General features: G+C 45.1%; 1 protein-coding gene across 1 annotated transcript; it reads right to left on the bottom strand.

Annotated features, from left to right (window-relative positions):
* Positions 1-2,684: 2,684 nt before the first annotated feature.
* On the bottom strand, positions 2,685-6,442 carry LOC123166166 (disease resistance protein RGA5-like). Its single transcript, XM_044583937.1, has 2 exons — positions 5,598-6,442; positions 2,685-4,815 (listed from the first exon to the last, which is right to left on the bottom strand). The coding sequence occupies exons 1-2, from the start codon at positions 6,440-6,442 to the stop codon at positions 2,685-2,687; spliced, it is 2,976 nt and encodes a 991-aa protein (XP_044439872.1).
* Positions 6,443-9,844: the final 3,402 nt, after the last annotated feature.

Raw genomic sequence — 9,844 nt, forward strand, 5'->3', positions numbered from 1 at the left:
AGACCGACGGCGCACGCGACCACCAGATCCAGCGGCCGCACCACGCCGCGAGCACGAACCCCAACCGCCGGCGCGCTGCGCACGTCGCGGCCAGGATCCATCTGCAGCGCCGCCGCACCCCGCAAAAGTACGGCGCCTCCTCTCGAACGGCCGTCCCGCGCCAGCCCATTCGGGGGAAGGAGAAGGGAGCCCCGCCGCCGCCCCTGCCGGCCTGGCTTCGCCCGGCGGCGCTGCTGGCGGCGGCGAGGATGGAGGAGATGCGGGGGAGTCCGGGCGCCGGCGGCTAGGGTTTCCCCCTGGTCGCCCGCGGGGGCGACCCGAGGGGTACTAGTATGTGTTGGTTCCCTATAAAAATGGGGGAACAGGAGTATTCGCGCGCGCCTCGTGGCCATTTGGTCAAACTTACAGGCCAAAAGGCATCCATCTTATGGTTTTTTTTCGAGCTCAAACAATGTATTTTGTATATGTATGCGTTCCTGAACATTCTTGCATGTTTCTCGTTATGTGCAGCCCATTTGGGTCAAACTAGCTTTTGAGCTTTGCCGCCTCGTGGGCTTGTATCAGACTCCTCGTGAAGAACAAAAACCAAGGCACAAGTTCTTCTCAAACTACTCCTCTAACCTGATGAGAACGCGGACAGAAGTGCAGTAGCCGATAACCCTAGGATAAGAGAGTCGTGCGGGTTCAACAGGTGGGGAAACAAAGTTAACAACATGCATAATTTGAAGGATGTAGCTGCAACACTAAAATACAACAGACCAACAGAGCAACCATCATGCCAAGTAAGGGTGGTACTGAAGCAACACCTTACAACAATATGGATGAGACACATAAATCTCACATTCTCAAGTGGGAAGGAAAAATAAATAATGTAAGACAGTAACCACGTCACATCAAATGATGTTAAATAAGGCGGTTTGTGGTAGGATCTTTGATTTAATCTTGTCAAAAATGGATTTGATATTGTTCTCCTACATATTTGGCCAAGAATGGAACACATGGGTATTGATAACCTAGTAGAAAAGGGTGTGGCCTGCTTTTACAAAGAGAGTGGACTACTTTTGAGATAAGGTTGGAGATTCACCTATTTGATGGTCTTCTTATGCACAACACATAATGTTAGAGCCTATCATGGTAGAATATGCAAATAAGGTCTTCATGAAGATAGGGCCATAAAAAATTGGACATACATGGATAAATAAAACCGGAAACATGGACAATTGGTCATACAGTCGCATAGTCGCATAGTAACCATGCGGGGGCGAGGGAACGAGCCCTGCTTCTCCACGCCATACGGGAGGTTACCCTTTCGACCGACGCCGATGTTCGTCATCTTCGACAGGGTTGTGCCAAGGGCGAGGGGCTCTCCTCCGCCGGAGTCTACCAGCTGTGTCACTTTGGTGGCGTGCTAGTGCCGTTCGATGGCTTCATCTGGAGGAACTACGCCCCAAGCCGGGTGCGGTTCTTCGCCTGGCTCTTGGTGCAGGCTAGGATCCACACGAGGGACGCCCTCCTGAAGAAACATATTGTCACCGCTGATGCTGCCGGGTGCCCTCTCTGCCCTGCTGTGCTGGAAACGGCAGACCACCTCGTCTTTGGCTGTCCGTTTGCACATCGGTTCTGGGCTACGGTCGGGCTAGCCCCCGAAGTCGACTCGTCCGGCTTCTTCATCGGCTGCGTCCGCCTGCCTGGATGCCCGCCGCCTCCGGCCCGACGTTCTTCCTCCTATGCTGCTGGCAACACTGGAAACACCGCAACGCGGTTGTCTTTCAGAGGCTGCCACCATCACTCCCCCGGTTGCTTCAGCTTTGCCGAGAAGACGCTGTGCTCTGGCGTGTACGCTTGCCTACTGCTCTCAGACAGGCTGTGGATGTGTGGTTTGACTGCTTTGCGGGTCACCCGACGCCCTGAGTGTGGCCGCATATGTACCCCCCCCCCCCTCCCTCTCTCTCTCCCCTCCCACTCCCCTGTGTATCTCCCCCTGTAATGCCGTTCGCTGTTACCCCGAGCCGCTTGGCTCACCTTTGAGGTAATAAAATTCAGGTGGGGAAACCCCCCCCCCCCCCCTCCCCCGCGTTGAAAATTCAAAAAAAAAGTCGCATAGTAAGTGAATGAAAAGCGTGGCACAAATTGCTAGTTTTCCACAGGAACAAGTGAAATGTTCCTTAGATGCTAAACTGGAAAAATAGCTATTGTACTGTTACTACACGATCTTCTCTTTGGATGGCTCATTTTGTTGTTTTCTGTCATGTGCATTTTCATCCTCGTCTTCCCCTCATCTTTTGTCGTTCAAGTTCTGACAGCGAAAAAATTTCAAGGTTACGATGGCTGAGAAACAGATCGGCTGAAAATGGAAAGCCTAAACTAGCAATTGTGAAAGCAATTCAGAAAGCTTTATGTATGATTGTGTTGTTTTTTCACAACCAAGAATGGAAGATGTGAAACAATGTATGCTGAGGAACTGATGTGAGACAGATGAAGCGTTGACAAAGCTTTATGCATGATAAAATCTTGCTGACAATGATGTTGGTACAAAGATAGGTAGATCAATCAATAACTAAAACCATCATCCCGCCTGAACTAAGCATCGAAGCTATGAAGGCAAAATGAAAGAACGGAAACAGGATAAAACATTACAAAGGATTAAGAAGAAGAAATAGTACCTTAGATGCCGCATTGCCCTTTCAAGTTTTAACTGTTGTGAATGGTACTCTTCTATCAGGTACCGGACTCGTGGAACTAGCTGCTTGTAGTTGCACTACATGGTCCTCTTTGGCAATATAGGTGTCATGCTTATGCTCCTCATCCTTTGCCATATATTCACTCCAAAATACAAGTGTCTCAAGTTGGAGGTTAGGATTGGGAGTAAGAGTGCAAGCATTGTGGATGGCATCCAACGTGGCCTCCACCTCCCATAACCTCGCACCGCTACAAGCAATGCTAACACGGAGTTGCTTGAGGGAGGCAAGGTGCGAGATGCCAAAATTAGAAGCAACACCTTCTGCAGATACCATATCACGTGCCCGACAGTGAATACTAAGCTTCTCTAGCTTTGGTGTTGCTCCTTCTCCAAACAACAGATTCGGCCCACGCGTTTTGTCTACAATGGGTGCCGAACCTACATCACTAGCCCAAAACCGGAGGACAAAAGAAAACTGCTTTAGACACTGAAATCCACCACGGTTGATGGTGAGTACTTCTTTTGAATTGCTTGCTTCCAGGGTGAGGCTTACAAGGGCTGGCAAGTCTTTGAGCACCTGCATATCTTCTTGTTCCAGTTGTTCCACCGTGATGCATAGAAACATGAGGGCGGACAGAGAGGAGATCCAACTGGGAATCGTATGGGAAATTGACCCAATCTCAAAATCTTGGAGATGACGTGGAGGAGGGCACCATGAGTCAATCAAGGAATCTACATTACGCAGTAAACCATCAATATGTAGAGTTTGAAGATTGCCTTCCCCTAGCTTGCATAGTGACGACAGAAAACATTTCTTGTATCTATCCTCATCACCATTTGTATCATCAAAAATACCCCAACATATGTGCAGCTTCTTCAGTTTAGATAGTTGTCCGAGCTCCAGCACAACGTCTAAGGAATTATTGTCACAACCAAACCACTTCAACTCCTGAAGAGCTCTCAGATTGCTAAACCCACTTGGGAATTTCACGCAAACATTCACAAACAGGCGCACCAATTGGTGCAGTTCTATAATGGATGCGGGCAATTCTCTTATATCTGCTCTAGTCAGGTCTAGTGTCTGTAGTAACCGTAGATTCTTGATTTCTCTTGGAAGCCTGCTGAACAAGGGCCCAAGACTTAAATACCTTAATTGACGTAGACTTCCAATATCCTCAATATACACATTATCCTCCTCTAATTGATTACAGTCCACTGCATCTAGTACCCGTAAAGTTTGGAGGCCAATGAGCGGGGGCAGCCGCTTACAATCACCGAACACACTGACTGACCTGACATGAGAAAAGTTACCAGTGTCCAGCCACATATGATGCTCTTCACAATTGCCTTGGAGGGAGAGGCGTCGAATCTTGTATGTCGAAGTTGTACACTTTTGGCTATTTAATATAGCAACAAAGTTTTCTTCACTCGACAGGGATATAAGGAGATCTAGCATGATATCATGCACACGACAGCTCGTCACTCTTCCATCGGTGTTAATTTCCTCCGATTGGATCATGTTCCTGTTGATGAGCTCATTAAAATATCCTTCTGCTATTTCTTCAACGTTTTGCCCTTGTTGGGCAACAACTAATCCTTCAGCGGCCCATCTCCATACTAGACGCTCACAATCAATCTCATGGTCCTCAGGGAATGCGCTTAGGTCCAATAGACACATCTTCAAATAGCAAGGTAGGTCATAATAACTCAGAAGCAATATCCTTCTTACTACTGCCAACTCATTGTCTTGTTCCAGTGCTGAATAAAGAGAATTACGCACCCTCACCCACTCCAGCTTTGTGGTTGGTTTTGTTGCAAGTAGGCTCGCCATGTTAACTATAGCAAGTGGCAAGCCGTCACATTTCTTTAGTATGTCATAGGTAACGTCTTTCAATTCAAATGGGCAATCATCTTCATGGGCAAAGATCCTTTTCAAGAATAATCTTTTTGACGCATCATTGTCAAGATGCTTCATAGGATAAACGTAGTATACTTGCGGAAAGCTACAAGATTCAGCAACCTCCTGAATACGTGTAGTCGTCATTATCCAACTTGCATTATTATTATAGGGAAAAGCACATTGGATGTCTTTCCATGCTTGTTTACTCCATATGTCATCAATCAGGACAAAATACCTATTAATCGATTGTAAAGGATAAACATGGCACGTAATTAGTTTTATTCCATGCAAGCAGTGTGTGAAAAATAATAGCCCAACAAACAACGCAAGTTTAAAAACTTCCCCATGCTGAAGAATGTCAAAGGAAAAAGAATCGAGACTCAAAACGTTTATGCCATCAGCATGCAACTAGAAACTTCATTAAATTTGTTACCTTTGAAACCTCGTGCACACATAACTAAGAAGGTAACTTTGTAATCTATTTCAATCTCTTATCATATCTGGAGACAGAACACATTTTTCTTTCTCTCAATGTTAGTAACAAGACAATGTTTACACAATTAAAATACAATAAGGGAATACGTAAGTAGTCTACCAAAAAATAGCAGACTACCGTAGGTTTACATGATTTTCTCAAACAAGTTAATATAATTATCAAGCCAACCCTATTGAAGTGTAATACTCTGATCAGCCCTGTGTAAACATAGTATCTCGTACTCATTCTTGATGAGTACAACATTTCAGGCACCATTTGAATGCTAATATCTTCTTTGCCCAGATATTTAACCAGGATTCATGTCTACATTTGTTCTTTTATAACAGATTCTTAGACTAGCAGCACCGCTACTCTCCTTAAGTCCTAAAACACTATTGAAACAGTGTGTTGTTGCAAATTATCTCCTCAGTTTTCTTTGCACATGGTGATTAATAATTGTTTTCGGAGGGCGTTGATTTTGCTCATGACCAAGCAACCCAAGAAAAATGCGGAAGCGTACAGTATGTTATGCACTGGCATACCTTTTATTGTGGAGATTTTCTCTAATTTTTTGAACAAGTTGATTGTATTCCACTTTTAACGAACTGAGGTCTTCCTTGATGCGTTGACTGTCATCAACCGACATTGCGTTGCTTCCATCAAGAATTTCCAACAACACACCAGATAGGATCTTTTTGACATCAGGAGTCCTGGACACAGATGCAAAAACTGCAAACTGGAATTGACTTTTGACTTCCTTGTATACCTGATTGGCAAGGGTTGTCTTGCCAATGCCTCCGGCGCCAACGATAGAAATGACACGGCGTTCCTGTACTAAATCAGTTTCACCAACGAGCACATTGACGAGCTCATCTCTTGGACCATCAAATCCTATGATCCTGTCAGCCTCCTCAAAGAGGGCCGACAACCTAGGATCAATTGCCATGGCACTAGAAGAGGAGGGCACAACATCCAGCTTGAGCCTCTTGGGCCGATCATTAACCTCTACCGCACGCTCCTTGAGCTTATCAACGTTGCCACCTATTTGGTGGTAATGTTGGATCGTCCTGAGCCAGCCAGCAATCTTACTTGTAAGGCCATCATGGGCACCGTCCTGGACAGGGCCATGCACGAAGTCGTCGATGCAGTCCTGAATGTCGTAGGACAGCTCCCGCAGTTGATTCATCCACTCCTTCACTTGCAAGCTGGGCTCCTCCAGCTGTGAGAGATCCTCCAAGGCAGCCTTTATGCTGCGCAGCTCATCTCTCAGAGAAGTGATCCGAGGATGGAGGCCTTTGAGCCTGTCATACTCCTTGAGTAGAGCTGTGAGCTTTCCAAGAACGGGGGTCATCACCCCCATCAACGCGCCCGTTGTTGCCCTGATCATGTTTTTTTTCCTTGCGTGCTCTGCTCTGTGGGTGGTTCGATGTTTGTTGGTAGCACTCAAGTTGGAGACCTCCACGGCTCCACATCTTATAATGTTTGCCAGAAGACATAGTTTGGCCAAGGAAAGCATGAAACGTGGAAACCGAGGGTTGAGGGGAACAAGGCGCAAAGCTTCCTCGGTCGATTATCGCAAGAAGCACCGTCTTTGACAACTATTAGTTGTTTACTTACTTGGTCTAGTTATTCGGCAGCTTCGACGGAGTGCACAGAGAAGATTCGTTATTGCTAAGAAATTGAGAAAGACAAATACGAAAGCTAAACAAACATCTATTCTGAATGTCCCTTTTCGTTGTCACACATGCATGGCTCTTGTGAACATTGTAGTTGGAGTTTGGAAGCAGCACAATGCAGGCAAACAATGCTCCACTTGATTCTTAGCCAGATTCGGTTACTGAATTAACTTCGTTCATTTATGTGCTAGCTAAGAATTTTTTTTTTTACTAAAGCCACCATCGTACGTCAGGAAACTTCACATGTACACATAAGCTTCTATATGCATCAGACAACTAATTGTTGTTGGTATTAGCAAGAAGGTCTAGGAAACTGCTCGGTGTACAAGGAAGGAAGAAATAATGCTAAAATTTTAGAATACCTTGCTGGGATTAGTTGCAGCTGTTGTTGAGAAACTTCTTCTCTATCTGATCGATGCCTGTGGTGGCAGCGTAATTGTTGCTCGCTCTGCAGCATTCCTTTGCTCAAATTCACGCCCTCAACACGCTCCTCTGCATCCTCGCCCCGACCATGAACTCCTTCACATCCTCTTCTTTAAGATTCGACCGAGCTCGGTGGCAGCGACAACATCACACCAGTTGTAGCTGTCTCACCCAGGACGCACGCCATTACACAAAACGGCGAGGACCAAGGAGCGAAGTGGATTCGCTTGGCCACCAGGACTGGTTAAGCGCGATTACTATCCGTCAGCAGCGAGCTAGCTAAGCCTGAGAGGCTGAGACAACTCCACAAACGATCGACTACAATCAACTACATTCATCCTTGGTCGCCTCCAAGAATAATAGCTTTCCCCTTCCCCAGCCCCGGTCGTCGCCACGCCCGGGCGGCCGCCGCCATCCACCATGGCATCCCCTTCTAGATCAGATGAGGGAGCTCTTCTTTTTTGAGAAACACAGACGAGGGAGCTCCTATTATTCAGCGCCTCGAGCGCCGGATGACCCAACCAGCGCTCACGCGCGACTCCCGCGTGGCCCGGCCCAACTGCGCGAGGAGTTCGCTCACTCGATTACTCTCCGAAATCACTAATTAAGGAGTACTCGCTGCAAAGAACACTCCACTTCGCAGGTCGCGACAAGTGGCGCACATGCAGCGCGCCACTTGTCGCAACCTCGAAGTTTTCCCTTTTTTCATAGATCCGTTTAATCAAAACGTTTTATCTCTTAAACCGTGCGTCTAAATCTCGAACCGTTTTCACCATTGGATTCCTCGCGTCGAGATCTTCAAAACTAGATTCCATATTGATAGGTTTTGATGAACTTTTTTTTCATGAAAAAACCGGACGAAAAAAACCGGGCGAAAAAATCGAACCGGGAGCATGTTTTTTTTCACTTTCCGAAAGAGGCACGCCCGTGCTTCTCGCGAAATCACAACCGTGCCTCTCGTGGAAGCAAAACCGTGACTCTCGTGAAAGGAAAAAAAAACAGAAAACACGTTTTTTTCCGTTTCCGAGAGGCACGGCCGTGACTCTCGCGAAAGCACAACCGTGACTCTCGCGAAAGAAAAAAAAGACAGAAAACACGTATTTTTTCCCTTTTCGAGAGGCACGGCCGTGACTTTCGCGTAAGCACAACCGTGTCTCTCGCGGAAGAAAAACCGTGACTCTCACGAAACAAAAAAATAGAAAACGCGTTTTGTTTTTCCCTTTCCGAGAGGCACGGCCGTGACTCTCGCGAAAGCAAAACCGTGCCTCTCGCGGAAGCAAAACCGTGACTCTCGCGAAAGAAAAAAACAGAAAACGCGTTTTTTTTGTTTCCGAAAGGCACGGCCGTGACTCTCGATAAAGCACAACCGTGCCTCTTGCGGAAGAAAAACCGTGACTTTCGCGAAAGAGAAAAAAAAAGAAAACGTGTTTTTTCGCACAAAAAGAAAAAAATCGAAATTTGTTTTATCGAAAAGCTAAGAAAGACCGGGGGGAAAACCAAAACGTCGAAAAAACCCGTTTAAAAAGCCGAAAATGCGTGCGGAAAAATAAAAAAAATCCGAAGGGAGCGTCCAGAGCGCGACACGTGGCGAATGGCTGAGAGCGTGCCAAGTGGCGCTGATCGTTGCGAGGCTCCCGAAGGAGCGCTCGTTAACTAGTTGCTCCCATTACTCTCCGCCCTTCGTTCGCTCGGGTAACATGTCGACTTATTGACCGGTTGACTTTTGGAAACAATTCATAAATTTGAAAAAAATCGTGAACTTGATTTCCTTTTTTAAGTTCACAAATTTTGACAGAAATATGGATCTCAAAAAAGTTTCTTGATTTGCAATAATATTTAATGATTTTGAAAGAAGCTCATGGGTTTGAAAATTTTCATTGATTTTGAAGAAAAAAGTTCATAAACTTGAAAAAAAAGTGGATTTTCAAAAAAAATCACAATTTTTAAAAAAATCATTGATTTTAAAAAAAACTTGAGGGAAAACTCGAATTTGAGACCAAAAAAACATGAATTTGATTTATTTTAAAAAAGTTCACCAATTTAAGAAAGAAAGTTCATGAATTTGGAAAAAGTTCTCAAAGTTGAAAAAGAAAAAAATCATGAAAATTAAAATGGAAAAGGAAAAAAGAAAATAAAAGAAAAAACGACCAAAACCCAAACTAAAATGGAGATAAAGAAAGCAGGAATAGAAAACCGGCCAGAAAAAACGTGACCAGACAAGACGGTAGATCCTTTCAGACCTGGTCTTCGTTTGTTTATGTTCGTGTATCTTCAAATTAGATATTTTTTATGTGCGCTTATATTTATTGGCGGCAGTTGCTGTGGTAACAATATTTACCTTTCTGTACTATTTCATAACAAACATCAAGTATAGTGTAGGTGCACACGTAATGTCACTTGCACTCACTCATCTTGATTGTCCTTGTAGCAGTACCATCGAAATCTTGAGCAGTATAATCTTTATGCTCCCGGGTGAACAGTAAGGCGAAAAATATATTAAATGTTTCAAAAAATTCTAATATTTTTGTGGATAGTCGTGTTAGTGTCGCAAGCATGCTTGACAATGCGGAATGGAGCAGTGGTGTTTCATCGGTGAAAAAAACAAATTTAGGGTGACATTCGGGGATAACATTTGGTGTTCGGTCTATTTTTTAAGGCTAAAATGATCAACCTTATTGCCTCCAAATTTG

The sequence above is a fragment of the Triticum aestivum genome, chromosome 7D (assembly GCF_018294505.1).
Source record: "Triticum aestivum cultivar Chinese Spring chromosome 7D, IWGSC CS RefSeq v2.1, whole genome shotgun sequence".
Classification (NCBI taxonomy): Eukaryota; Viridiplantae; Streptophyta; class Magnoliopsida; order Poales; family Poaceae; genus Triticum; species Triticum aestivum.